Genomic DNA, 14771 nt, shown 5'->3' on the forward strand with positions numbered 1-14771 from the left:
GTATACTAACTTCATAATAATACTTTTATGAACATGCTAAAAAAACTTATGTACTACATTAACCATTAGAAGAGCTGTGTGTGGATTAGATGAGGAAGATTTCATATCATATCTCTGCTACTGTTAAAACGTTTAATTATATTTTTAATTCTCAACCATGTTTTATTCCAAACTAGGTTTGACTGCCCTCCTTTTTATCAAATTATAATAATAAGTGTACTGTCATCATGGTATTTTCCTAATTAATGTACTGGCTGAATATAAGGGGGTGATATATGTATTTCTCTAAGCATATAATTATTTTATTAGTTTCATTATTAATAAGATCTTCAGAGTGAAAGTAAAGAAGGGTGAATAATATATATCGTAACCACACTATATCTACTGGCTCTCATCCAATACCAGGATTCTTCAACTGGTTGAGACTTTATTTATATTATGAAATTGCTTGCCAAAAATTCTTTCAGTGTTAACTGAATAAAGCTTGTAAAAATGTAATATTTTCAGTTTTATTGAAGCCTTTACAAATCAGGTTTAGGATAAGGATTTTTTAACAACATGTGTTATTAGTTATTATTTTCTTCAATTAACCTGCTCATTATTAGGAAAACTGGTGAACCAACAAGCTAATCAATCTTCTTGATCCCAGAGTGGGTCACCCGACCCCAACATCACTGGGAGAAGACTGTGTTAGTAATTATTAATAAGAACTTCTGAGTGAAGTAAAGAAGAGTGTTGATTTAGTCATGTGTGGATATGGAAGAGAGAGTGAAATCACTTTTTGGCCCTTCTTTAATGATCATTCATTGTATAGTGCTATGTTATATTACATGAAATTGTTGTACATTCCTGACTAAGTTAGGGACTTCAGAATTACGTTCAGAAAGGGCTAGCATCTTAAATATAAGACTGTCCAGTGTTTTGACATGTTGTTGAAAATTGTCAAACATGCTAGTTGTGTATTTTTGGTGCTTACAAGAAACTCACACAAGAGTTTGCTTTGTTTGAGGGTCTTTGATATTTTTCTTGAAAACGTTTGTTGTTATTCAACATACACTCAGTCAAAAATTTATATTAAGTAATATAAATAATCACACAAATAAGTATTTTGATATTTTACCATTATAGTGGGTACACAATATTGGGGAAAAGTTTGGAAATAAATTTTCAGATTAGGAAAATGTTAACATTAAGTAGCTTTCTTATGAATATACACAGTTTATTGTCTGTTAATTGTTGTTTAAACAATGAATATTGACTGACCTTAGTTTTCTTACAGTTGAATATCGAAAAGTTAGAATTTTCGTAAGTGCCAAAAATATTCATTTTAATCTAGTCTAAACAGTGACTATATACCATCAACTGTAAGTAAACTACGGTATATCCCCAGTGAAAACATTACAACTTAACTGTGCTAGCTTTTCAACATCCAACTGTAAGTAAACTAAGGTATATTTCCAGTGAAAACATTACACCTTAACTGTGCTAGCTTTTCAATATCCAACTGTAAGTAAACTACGATATATCTCCAGTGAGAACATTACACCTTAACTGTGCTGGCTTTTCAATATCCAACTGTAAGTGAACTATGATATATCTCCAGTGAGAACATTACACCTTAACTGTGCTGGCTTTTCAATATCCAACTGTAAGTAAACTACGGTATATCTTCAGTGAAAACATTACACCTTAACTGTGCTAGCTTTTCAATATCCAACTGTAAGTAAACTAAGGTATATCTCCAGTGAAAACATTACACCTTAACTGTGATTTTTATTTAATGATTTAGTACAAACCATTATAATGTGTATTAATATTCAACATGATTGAGTATATGTAAAAATATCTGCTTATAGATAGTGTTTTTTTTTTTTATCTTGCCTGACTTACTTTGCCCTTTTGATTTTAAACATCAAAAGGTCCATGAAAAATGTGGTTCCAAGTTCTTTGTCTTGAAACAAAAGGCTTTAGCCGAATTAAATGTTTTCTTTCTACAATTATCAGAGAAATAGCCACACATAGTTCCCACGGGTTAGAAGCTGACGTTTGGAGTTTGGGCTGTATGTTATACACATTTCTGGTTGGTAAACCTCCTTTTGATACCGAAGCTGTTCGAAGTACTTTAACTCGAGTGGTCATGTCTGACTATGAACTTCCAGAACACCTCTCAGTAGAAGCATGCAGTTTAATTGATTCTTTGCTGAAGAAGAATCCTAAAGAACGTTTAAAACTTAATGGTAATTATCCATACGTATTTGTTGCCTACTGATTATTTGATTTTTCTTAACACTATGGGCTAAATTAAATAAAATGTTAATAAAGATTTAGTTTGATCTAGAAAAATTTACTGTTAATATTTACTCTCACTACTTTCAATACACAATTTTTTTTATAATATTGTTGATGATGGTAAACATCTTAGTAACTGCCTGCCTGTCTGTTTTGTAGCTAGATTATCGGCTGTTGGGAGCATTAATATGTTATTTTAAATACAAGGTTATTATTTAGTTTCACAGAATAAATAATTACTGCTTTTACCTTATTTTACTCAACCTTATAATAGTGCATTATGTGCTAGTATTCATATCTTCTGATCTACAGACTGTTTTAGTAGTTAATGATTAGACAAGTTGAGTTGGCAACATATATAACAGAAGTTTTTAATCTTTTTTGTATAACTAGCACAAAGAGTAAGCTTAAAACATGTATAACAAAAGTGTTTTAATTTTGTAGATGTTCTCAGTCATCCTTTCGTGACCAAATACATTGGCTGTTCTGACAAGGTAAGGACAAAGATTTAACTGTTTAATCTTAATTTTAAAGAGGTTTTTTTCAGAGAAGTGTTTTTTTTTTTCAGAATACTCACTTGAGTTACAGGAAGCTAGGTTATATCAATGTTTAAAGAAGGTCTAGGTCTTTAATAAGGTTAAGAATTGTTTGACAATTGTTCATTTATATGCATTAACCCTCTCGCTTTGGATTACATTTAAAACATAATTAAATTGCTTTATTATCAGTGTATGCTAATAAACTTGGCATCAAAACATAGTTAATAAATCAACTTTTAATTATATAAGTTTTAACTTCTTAATTTAATAAGAAAATATTTTTAAAAAATCCTCAATTTCTCCGAATATGAGAATTTTGACAGTTGTTCTATAGGTCTTCCCTTTTGTCTAATTTATTTACCACCCTTCTGTGAAGTACTGAATTTAATGTAAATTAATCATTATAATATAAATATTACTAAGGCAAAGTCTGTTTTTTCAGCCTTCAATCTTGTTTGTCTGTGGAGTTATAAACTAGAAAATCAGACCCACCTCTCACATCTTCTCTTTTACTAATTGCCAATAGAAAGTCATAGTTTTAATCTATCAAATGACATATTACATTGTGTTCTGTAGAGAGAACATTATCTATTTCATCTTCAGTTTTAAAGTTTTTCTCAAAGTGTTCAGCTTAGAGAAATATTTAAAGACTTATGCCATAGTTAGAAATCCAATTAAATTTTTAGTTATAGGACAAAAAAAAAGTAAGTACTACATTTCTTGCTTTTCATGTATATTCTTTATTTATTATTATAAAAGTAACTAAGATAAAGAAAATAGAAACTTGTTATAATATAAAAATTCTTCACAGGGTCGTGTGATACATCATTCAGTATGGTAACATGAGCTACACGTTCCTTGAGTGATTTACAGTTTGTGTGGTGGGGTTATTAGACATGGTTCAAAGGGCAATAAGATAATAAATTAAGTATAAACAGATGTCTACTGTTGCAAGCTTTAAACCATTTTGATAAACAGTTTTACTTTCCTATTACATTGTGCAGTCATTTTAGATAGAAAAGGGGGGGGATTTAGATTTATTTAATATTTTTTTATGGTGGTTACGAGGTTGAAGATATACAAAACATATTAGAAGTTATAGCATGAAAACTCTGATTGTTACTTTGTAGTTACAAGGTCGATCATATCGACAGGGCTCATATGGAAAGTTAATACCTATTAGTTTATATATTGAAGCAACAGTTTTATTACATTATTTTTATCTTCTAGTTATTAACCCAGAATTCCATGGATAGTGGTATGGGAACAATGACAACAGTATCGTCTTCCAGAAGTACAAACTCCACCCGTCGGGGCTATTCCAAGCCTTTGATAGCATTTCCTATTACAGAACTGGAGTCCCAGCAGTCATCAGGATGTGTAAATACTAGTAACACTTCATCTTTGAGAAACAACTACTCAGGAAACGTAATTCACAGGCATAATGCAGCTGCTAGGGAAACACAGTCTTCAACTCCTCCTGTTAGACTCAGAGCTGGGTGAGTTAACAGTATAGTAGTAGTAGTATTTAAATGAAATTGTAAAAATTAAAACCCATTGTTTATGTCCAAACTAATTATGAGATCCATTCTTTTTAGTGATTTAAAGTCAATATGTTTTAAAATAATTTTGCACAAGAACTTGTTTTTATTGACAAGCACCATTTTAACAGATTTGACTGTGTGTTTCAAGATGGAGAAAATTATTTTTGTTTTGAGTTTTTTTGTAATACAGATATTAATATAAAGCATGAATATGTACAGTTGAATGGCATGTATTGAAATAAAGAAACCAATAACTATATATCCATATGTAGACATGGAGACAGATTTCCTTGTTCTCAGATGAGTGGATCATTTGATCAACTAAAGATGAAGATCACCACCTTACCATCAGTTGGAGTGAGAAGTGATAAATAGATCCATATCATCATGAGACAGTTAGAGTATCACAGCACTATGGTGGTCCACCTCGGAGAGAAAGGGATGCTTCGGAAGAGCGACGTCGACAAGAGAGGGGCGGAGAGAAACAGGTGGCATCTCAACTGGCTCGTGCAGTATTCACTGGAGAGTTGAGAAACAAGCTATATGGAGAAGAGTAAGTTTTTTTACACCGTTAGTCTTACATTTGTCTGAGAAGTGTTAGTGTAAAAAGTCAATTCACTCATTCTGCTGACATGACTGACTTTAGTTGTTTGAACAGCTGACCAGAGCAATAAGATAGAAAGTGTTAGCTGGAAAAGTAACTTTGATGGTCAGGTACTTATTATAAATCACAATACAATCAATAAGTATTAGTCTGTTTAGAATTCAAAACTATTAGATAATCCACACTGTGCAGAAAGGAAACTCAAACATTCTAGTTTTTACTTTATCTTTACAAATATTGATCTGTTTATACTACTGTAAGGAAAAATGTTAGGTGTTAAAAGTTAGCTACTTACAAACATAGGTAAGAATGGTTCTTATAATTTGTAATATGAAACTGTCCAGGTTTAGTAGTTTTACTTTCAAAATAAAAAAAAAGTTTATTTGCATGTGCACAACTGACTCGGGTCAAAAAATTTCTTCAACTTTAAAAACTGAAACGTTTACTGTCCAGTCGCCATGTTTCTTTGAATGATGCTAAAATCAAACGAAAAAATGGCCTAAAGTTGGAATAATTAAAGTATTTAGTATGAACTATTCATTGAAGGTAACATTACATTGATTGAATGTTTACATAAACTTCAACTCACTGGTTTGCTGTTAAATGCAATGACAAAACCCCATAAAAAAATCTGAAGGCTGCATGATGCTTTTTCTTTTCTAAAAAATGGAAATACCTTTGGGGTGGGGTGCAAATGGTAAGTAATCACATACCAAACATTTATTTTGTTTTGTTTTTTTATAAAGTTTTAAATTATAGGTACCATCCTTCAAGTTTTTTAATTGGAATTGCAAAAGTAAGTATAATGTAAATAATAATTGCCAATGGATTATTGTGATCACACATCAGTGTTGTATTATTCTGCCCCTGGTGTTATTTGGTATAGCATCATGTGTATATGAAAAATGTCCAAAAATTCCGTTGAACATATATGTAGATATAGATGTGGAAAAAAAACAGATTGCTTGAAAAATGAATTTTAATCTTATACTCTGTTCATAAGTGTCCTCAGTGCTGGAGAGTTTGTTTTGTTTGTTGTTTTTTTCATGAAAATTATACAAATGTGTGATGTTGGTTGCTAATTTACATATTGCGTAAAATTGAAAATTATCAAAATCAGCAAAAAACACTATTAACCTTTTTTTTTCTGTTTCTGCTGTTTGATACATGTAGTCTTTAAACATAAAAATCAAAAATCTGGCAGGGCTCAAATAAAATTTTGACAGACAAGCTATATCTGTTGTAATAACTCTTTTAGCACAGCTTGGTCCCTAGGACTGACCTCGTAACCATCTTGTGCTTGTTATAGTTTTCATGCTATAACTTTTTAAATTAGTAAGTTTTTTCCTACCTGTATGTGATCTTATAAGTTTCTCACATATTTCATACTTAAACTGTAAATATTCCCAAGCCAAAAAGTAAATTTTTAGCCTTTTAAACTTATTGCTTTACTGAGGTATAAAAGAAGATTTTAATTTACTTAATTTCTAAAATCATTCAATAAATAGGACTTGAAAAATTTGGCCTCAGTTTCTTTTCAGTATTTTTATTCATAAAATGAAAATCACCTTGCACTTAGACTAGTTAGAGTCTGAATCAGTAATTTCACAGACAAATCTTTAATAGAAATATCTGATTAAAAATGTTTTGTGTACAACATACTCGTTTACTGAAAGCTTACCAAATTCTATGAAGATATACATTCATTCTGGACCATCCCCACTCATTTACGGTTACACGTATTAAACAGTTATGCATTAAAATTTGTATTAGTTTAACTGTATTCAGATATTTCCCTTATGTAGCTGAGTTTTGATTTTCTACATGTTAGCCTCATAGAAACTATGAATAGTACTTCAAAAAAAAGAGGAAAAAAGGCCTATCAAACAAAAGGGTTGGGCAGTGGCAATGTGTAACATAGTTTATAATAATTATTACCATTGGAATTTTAACTTCAAGTTTTAATACTGTTAAGCAAGTCATTGTTGTTTGGATAATGATTTTATCTTGTTTCAATTTGAACCCTTCATGGTATAAAAGTGTGTTAATAAGTTAAAAAGTTCAATTGGTATTTATGCAATGCCATTCCATGAGTGTTAGTGTATCACAGGTTTATCATCATTAATATATGTACATCTTTTCTCACAGAAAAACCAAACTTGTATATAAAAGTGAAGAAAAAGGGGGTCCTAGTCATAGTTGTAACCCTCATGATCACTGGGGCCAGAAGACTGAATTAAATGAAGCTCAACATTCTCAGTGTGGCAGGTCCACTTGTAGCCACTGTCATTGGGATGGTTTTTGCAGTGAAACAACTGTTCAGTGTAGCAACCAAAAACATTTCCATCAGAATTATAACAACAACACGTCATGTCATTCTGCATCTTGGTATGTTCTTCTGGGATTTTTTTTGTTGTTGTTATACTGTAAACTAATTTGTGGTAGTTTTTGTATGTCGCTTAATTCAAATGATAGCATGGTTAGTGAAAAAACACAGTAAATGTCAAAAAATTTATATTAGAGAAAGTAGTTTTGACACATTCGTGCATGTCTTCTGACAGGAAACTGGTCAACAACTTATGCTTGATCACAGAACTTCAAATTCCCTTAAGACAAAGACGGTCTGGAAACTGTTTAGCTTAGAGTGACCTTGGTTTCACCTATATAACTTTCCACACAGGATTAGAATGGTATAATATATATATACATACACACAAACACACCTTGATTTTTACCTTCAGGTGTTGTTCTGTTGGAAGTTAGGATATGTTAATTTAATTAATTTGTTCAAAGCTATTATGTATTTCCTCCCGGGAAGCTGAAAGTGCCATTTTAAGCTTGTAAAAAAATTGGTGAGATTTATAATCACTAATTTCATCCAAGATGTGCTGAAATCAACCGAAAGTTAAAATTTTTGATCTTTTCTGGCTGTAAAATAAATAACACTATATTGAATAAATTTCAACTTTGAATTTTTTAAATATATGAAAGAGCAACTACAAACATATTTTCTTTAATTTTTTAAAGCTTAATGGTGTAATTTTGCCTTTGAAAAAAGATATGCTCATCCTGGCATGAAAGAGTTATATGATGTGTATAAAACGTTTTTAAGGTTGAATCTAAAGGTTAAGCCAGACTATAGGTATGCACATTTAGATATAAAGTTAATTTTGTGTACACAAATATTTAAAAATTCACAATATTTAGAAATGCGACTTGAATGACCCAAATTGACCACATGAAACCTTATAAAATATTTTAATTGTCTTAATGTTTGAAAAAAATATATACACGAAATGTTAGTGTTTTTATCCAAGATCTGGAAGTTAACCCTCAAGCCATAGACATCCTTTACTGTGCATGTCACAAGGTTTTTAATGAGTTACATTGAAAATTTAATTAAACTACTTTTTGTTTATGTTATACAAATTTCATTAGTGTAGCATAAAGTTGTAGCTAATAATTCATATTTCAATAATGTATAAGTTTTTAATTTTATAAAGATATTACAAAAAATCTTTCCCCCTAGTCTTAGAAATATAACATTTTTTTCTCTAGGCATCCCCTCTTCTTTAATTTATTCACCATCCCTCCAATAAGTACAAAATTTAACATAAAGTATTCACTACAATATCATCATTACTCAGATAAAGCATAATTTTCATAGCCTTCAATCTTGTTTGGTTACAGAGCCATCAAATAAGATCCCTCTTGCCACACCCACTTGTCATATTCTCTCTTTCAGGATTTGTTAATAGTTCTCTATTGGATTTAATTCTATGTTATATGTAACCAATAGAAAGCCAAGGTTTTCATCTATCAAATGACATATTATATTATGTTGTTTTCTGTACAGAGAATTGTCAAATTCTCTTTCAGTACAAGCTTTGTTCCCACAGGAAACATATATCGACTAGCTTGGATGAATTTATAACGGCTCGTCACATAGTTAGAAAACCAGAAAAATTTTGATATTTGTAGGACATTGTCTGCTTTTTGCATGTTATTCTATTTTCTTTGGTGCATTATTTAAGTAAATAAGAATTATTTAGTGCACTACTACCATTAGTATATAAAAAAAAGTAGGGTTACGGCCCAGGTAAGTACTTTATTTCTTGTTTTTCATGTGTATTCTTTATCAATTATTATAAAAGTAACTCAAATGTAAAAATAGAAAACTATAAGTTAGTTAAGGTTAGATTAGGTAAAATAAATAATAATCATATAATAATTTTGCACACACTCGTGCAGCTCAGAGTAGTTCGTAGGTAATGTAATTTGATAGCATAACATGACCTGTATGCTCCCCAAGTCATTTACAACTTAGTGGTGTGAATAGTAGTTAGACACAGTTCAAAGGGCAATAAAATTTAAGTATAAATAGTTGTATACTGTTACAAGTTTAAAGCTACTTAAGATAAACAAATGTAGTTTCATGTTACAATTTGAAGTCATTCTAGAAAAAAAAAGGGTAATTTAGTTTGTTTGTTTTTTTGGTGGTTACGAGGTCGGTCAAATAGACCAACCTTGTATAGAGTTAGGGTAGCTAAAATAACAGAATATAAAGTTTTAGTGAAAAAAAACGTTTGAAATGCATTTAGGATATTTTTAAGATTATGCAAATAAAATTTGTGATTTTTGAGATGAGGAAAAGTACTTTTAATCTTAACAAGAAAATCACATTGCACACGGACTATTGAAAAAAAAAAGATTCAATATATTTATGGACAAATCTTTATTAAAAATACCTCACTAGAAAATCTTTTTTCTTGTTTGTAAGAGTTGTAATGTTGGCTGAAAGTCTGCCAGAATTTATGTAGACACGCATACTATATTAAAAATCAATAGTACCAATACTATAACAAGTACATGGTCAGTCACTTCGACTGAGCCTGTGTAGAGAGAATTAATGCCCCTAATTTTAATGATTTGTAATAAGTATAATTTTTTAAATTCTTTATGTGTAAAGTTGTTTTAGTTGATAGTAACTCTTTACCCTTGTAATCAATGTCTGTTTTGTTTTCTACTTCATTTTTGATTCTTGTAGTTCTTTGTTTTCAAAGATTAATTTTTATTTTGTAGTCATGGGTCATCATGTGACCAGCCTCTTCAGAGTGAACTTAATGGTCAAGAAGTCAGAAGGTTTGAACAAGTTAAATATTCAACTTGTAGTCACCACTGGCAGTGTGGAGGAATAGACAACTGTTGTTCTCACTTGGAAACTTGTGGTTGTCGAACTAGTAATCACAATCATCCAGTTACTTCTTTGTGTAAAAACAGGTCTAAAGTTTCTAAGGAAAGTTGTCACACAGAAACCTGTAGTCATGATGCCACTTCCACACCCAGCACCCCTCCAAAGTGTGGAAAACATTCAGAAGGACAGAATAATCTAAGCTCACCTTTAAATACAAAACGTTTGAGGTCCACTCGGCAACGAACAAAGAATGCAGTGGTACGTACTGATAGTTCTTTATGTTAGAAAGCCTTACAGTTATAACCTAATTGCAGAAATCATGTTTTGCAGTTATAATCTAGTTCACAACATATGACTACTAACTACTTTAATCATTTTAATATTATAAATAAAACATGCAGTGGAATGTTCCAACAGCTGTTTACATTGGAAAGTTTTACTGATATCACTTACTTGTAAAAATCTTGATTAATTTATCTTGTATTTATTTTTAGCAAAAATTTAATGGTCATCTTTTTTTTTCAATTATTACTTTGGGTGTTTTTGGAGATGTAAAAATCAGATGCTTTAGTAATAATTTTATGTTTTCATGATTGTAGTTTTTTGTTTTGCTGTATATTCTTAGGTCCATATATTGGAAAATGGAGAAGTTTGTGTAGAATTTCTCCGTAGTAAAAATCAAGAAGAAAAGGTGATTGATGTCTGTAGGATTTCTCCGGACGGAATGAGAGTACGTATCAAAACAGTGTTTGATAAAAGTGTATTGAAAGTTGTGGAAGCATAATCTTTAAAATTTGTATGTTAATAATAAGCTGAACACAAAAATAATATACATAGATAATTATGAAAACAAAAATTGATACTAGTTTTTAGATCTTTAGTGAACCCACACAAACCAACTATAGTAGGGAAGATATTTAGGTCAACTAGTGAACCCACACAAACCAACTATAGTAGGGAAGATATTTAGGTCAACTAGTGAACCCACACAAACCAACTATAGTAGGGTAGATCTTTAGGCCATCTAGTAAATACTATAGTTGGTTTGTGTGGGTTTACTAGATGACCTAAATATCTTCCCTACTATAGTTGGTTTGTGTGGGGGGTAGATCTTTAGGTCATCTAGTAAACACACACAAACCAATTATAGTAGGGTAAATCTTTAGGTCAGCTAATGAACCCACACAAACCAACTTTTGTGGGGTAGATCTTTAGGTTAGCTAGTGAACCCACACAAACCAACTATAGTAGGGTAGATCTTTAGGTCAACTAGTGAACCCACACAAACCAACTATAGTAGGGTAGATCTTTAGGTCATCTATTAAACCCACACAAACCAACTATAGTAGGGTAGATCTTTAGGTCAGCTAGTGAACCCACACAAGTCAGCTATAGTAGGGTAGATCTAGTAGGATCATCTAGTAAATACCAGATATTAGAAAACCTTGTTTTATTTTTCTATGCAGGTTATTATTTACAAGCCTAATGGTGCAAGAGGTTGTCCTTTAAGTAATTCTCCTGCTGTTATTCCCCAAAGTGGTGCAGACAGCATCTTCAGTTATGAAAGTCTTCCACAGAAACATTATAAGAAATACATTTATGCTGCTAGATTTGTAAAACTTGTTCGAGCAAAAACTCCAAAGATAACTTTCTACAGTTCTCAAGCTAAGTGTATGTTGATGGAAAACTCACCAGTACCTGATTTTGAGGCCAGCTTTTATAATGGTAAGTCCATAAGAATAACATATTTATTCTGTGTCATTACTGACCTTGATGGTGGATCTTTGATGTGTTGCAGATATACTAACTATATTGGAAATTGAATAAGCAGAAAAAATGTGATGAATTTTTTGTATAATGTAAATGTTAATACACATGACAGTTATCTCCTGTATTTTGAAAGTGTTGATACATTTTAAAGTTATCTCCTGTATCCTGAAAGTGTTGATACACATGACAAAGTTATCTCCTGTATCCTGAAAGTGTTGATACACATGACAAAGTTATCTCCTGTATCCTGAAAGTGTTAATACACATGACAAAGTTATCTCGTGTATCCTGAAAGTGTTAATACACATGACAAAGTTATCTCCTGTATCCTGAAAGTGTTAATACACATGACAAAGTTATCTCGTGTATCCTGAAAGTGTTAATACACATGACAAAGTTATCTCGTGTATCCTGAAAGTGTTAATACACATGACAAAGTTATCTCGTGTATCCTGAAAGTGTTTATAATAATTAAAAAAGTACCTCCTGCACTGACATGCTTGTTAATTAAATTTCAGTCAGTAGTGACTTTGGTTTCTGGTACATATTAGGTAGTTAAAGTTAATGGAGTGAAAGGTAATCACTGCAGCACTGGTTTCAAACTGTCATGTTATAGGGTCTAACATTTTCTTTGTAGCACCCATTTCTTAAGTACATGTATATAATTGGACTTAATGTCATTATATAACTTCATATTTGTTTAGTTTTTAAGTAATAAGATCAGAAAAGGTTCTTTTTTTTTAAGTAAGGCCAAAAATATGATAAACATCTTAGATTCTCTCTATAATAAGCTTGTTTTGAAACTTTATCTAGCTTTGATATGTGTTTTAGAAATTTTAGGTTAAAATGTGTTATGTTTTGCCTGTCTTTATATTTCATTTTACAGGTGGGAAAATAACATTTTCAGGAGCTTCAACAAAAATTATAGATAGTACAGGAAAGGCTTACAGTTTAAAATGTGAAGAGGAACTGGACTCTCTTCCATCTTCCATACAGACACTTTGGAAACACTTTGCAGAAGTAGGCTTTGTTTGTGTGTTAATAAAAAGTAAATTATGTTTTATAGAGTCACAAGGCTGCTTTATTATGATGATTTATGACATTTGTTTGTTGGAGAAATATAATAATTTTCTGTTAAGAGAAGTAAAAGACCATCAGATAATCTTAACAATCTTTGACTTGTACTGCAGTATAAAAATACTATACATAAGGCTCGCTCTATTTAACTTTTATATGTAACATTAGTGTCATCAACATTGTCAAGACTTGGAAACTGCTCTAAGTGCCATTGAAGCAAGAACAGCCCAACAATGTTTCCCTATTATTATTGGAAGGTAAGATAGAAAAAAAGAGATTATTAGCCTGAATGACAAAAGTTATATTTACTGGAATGTAATAATAATGTTATTTGTTAAACAGGAATGATAAGAATTACATTTGACAGTTTGTATTGTGCAGAGATCTAAGTATCTTTATCATTAATTTGAAAGTGAAACAACAGACAGCTGTAATTATCCAGCTTTCACTTGTCTAATGAATTCTCAAGTGAGTAAAACATCTATGTGTTTTCTTTGGTCTTCAACCATGACTTATATATGATTTAGAGCATTTTGAACTTTAGGTTTCACTTCTGACTAAGTGACAATAGTAATTAAGATAACTATATATAGTGTAAGTTGAACGTTCAATCATCTGTATTCAACATCACAAAATTTATATCCAATTTGCATATAATAATGAAATGAGGAGGCTGGCTGACATTTCACAGGTATATTATACATTCTGATTAGCTTTTGGTTATTTTAGGCAGTGTAAACAAACATAACACTAATCTGTAACACAAACATTCAACCTCTATGTGTTGATTCAACCATGAAATACCAGGTTTAAGATGTAATCAGATGTTCACAGAAACAGACTTCTCAAGGTCATTCTGTATGGTCGATACTTAACATGATGCTCGTTAGCAAGGCACGAAACAGCTGACTTACAGTGGAGCCATCAACAATAAATAACCAATCATCTGTGTTTCGAATCACATGACAGAACATCAGATAACGTTATCTGAAAGAATGGTTGACATTGAAATAGTCACAAGTTCTATTTATACTTTAATTGCTTTATTCTATGTATTTATTTGAAAGTAATATTGTCATTGTTGATGTTGTAGTACTTCCTTGTACTTACTGAAAGATTGTCTGTTTTAGAGAGATAGTATTTTTTTAGCTTTGTTACTTGAAACACTTAAGAGTGTACTACTGTATCTTAGAATTTTTCCATTTTATGTACGTCTGTGAAAAAATGACTTGATAAAACTTTAAAGAGACTAAATATAAGACTTGTTATATGTTGATAATTTTTCAGTCATAATGTGTCATTATCACAGATTGGTAATTCCAAAGCCTAAGAATAGACTGTTTAATGAAACATTACTGATGTAGTACACTTGTAAATAAGTGATAATTTTATATTCACTTATGGCACAGCATTAGAGCTAGACAATTAGTGGTATTTGCTAATTGATTAACCTGTGGCCTCATTAATTAATCAGTACAGAAGGAAAGAAGTACAAAAGGTGCTGCTAGACAGTTGTTTTCCTTCTAATAAGTTGTTCAAGAAGGAAAGAAAAACAAAAGGTGTTGCCAGACACTTGCTTTCCTTCTAATACTTTCCTTCTTGAACAACAAAAAGTACAAAAGGTGCTGTCAAACACTTGCTTTCCTTCTAATCAATAGTTCAAGAAGGAAAGAAAAACAGAAGGTGTTGCCAGACACTTGCTTTCCTTCTAATAAGTTGTTCAAGAAGGAAAGAAGTACAGAAGGTGCTGCTAG

General features: G+C 31.1%; 1 protein-coding gene across 1 annotated transcript in view; it reads left to right on the top strand.

Moving 5' to 3' along the window:
* LOC106473875 (serine/threonine-protein kinase PLK4-like) overlaps positions 1-14771 on the top strand; it is a 33252-nt gene that overhangs the window by 12857 nt on the left and 5624 nt on the right. Inside the window, exons 7-17 of the mRNA XM_022402267.1 lie at positions 2005-2237; positions 2734-2783; positions 4059-4327; positions 4501-4508; positions 4748-4925; positions 7125-7364; positions 10059-10428; positions 10796-10900; positions 11637-11895; positions 12827-12960; positions 13186-13274. Of these exons, the coding sequence (XP_022257975.1) occupies positions 2005-2237; positions 2734-2783; positions 4059-4327; positions 4501-4508; positions 4748-4925; positions 7125-7364; positions 10059-10428; positions 10796-10900; positions 11637-11895; positions 12827-12960; positions 13186-13274 (1935 nt within the window). The remainder of the gene's footprint in view (positions 1-2004; positions 2238-2733; positions 2784-4058; positions 4328-4500; positions 4509-4747; positions 4926-7124; positions 7365-10058; positions 10429-10795; positions 10901-11636; positions 11896-12826; positions 12961-13185; positions 13275-14771) is intronic.

This window comes from Limulus polyphemus, unplaced genomic scaffold, assembly GCF_000517525.1.
Source record: "Limulus polyphemus unplaced genomic scaffold, Limulus_polyphemus-2.1.2 Scaffold6586, whole genome shotgun sequence".
NCBI lineage: Eukaryota > Metazoa > Arthropoda > Merostomata > Xiphosura > Limulidae > Limulus > Limulus polyphemus.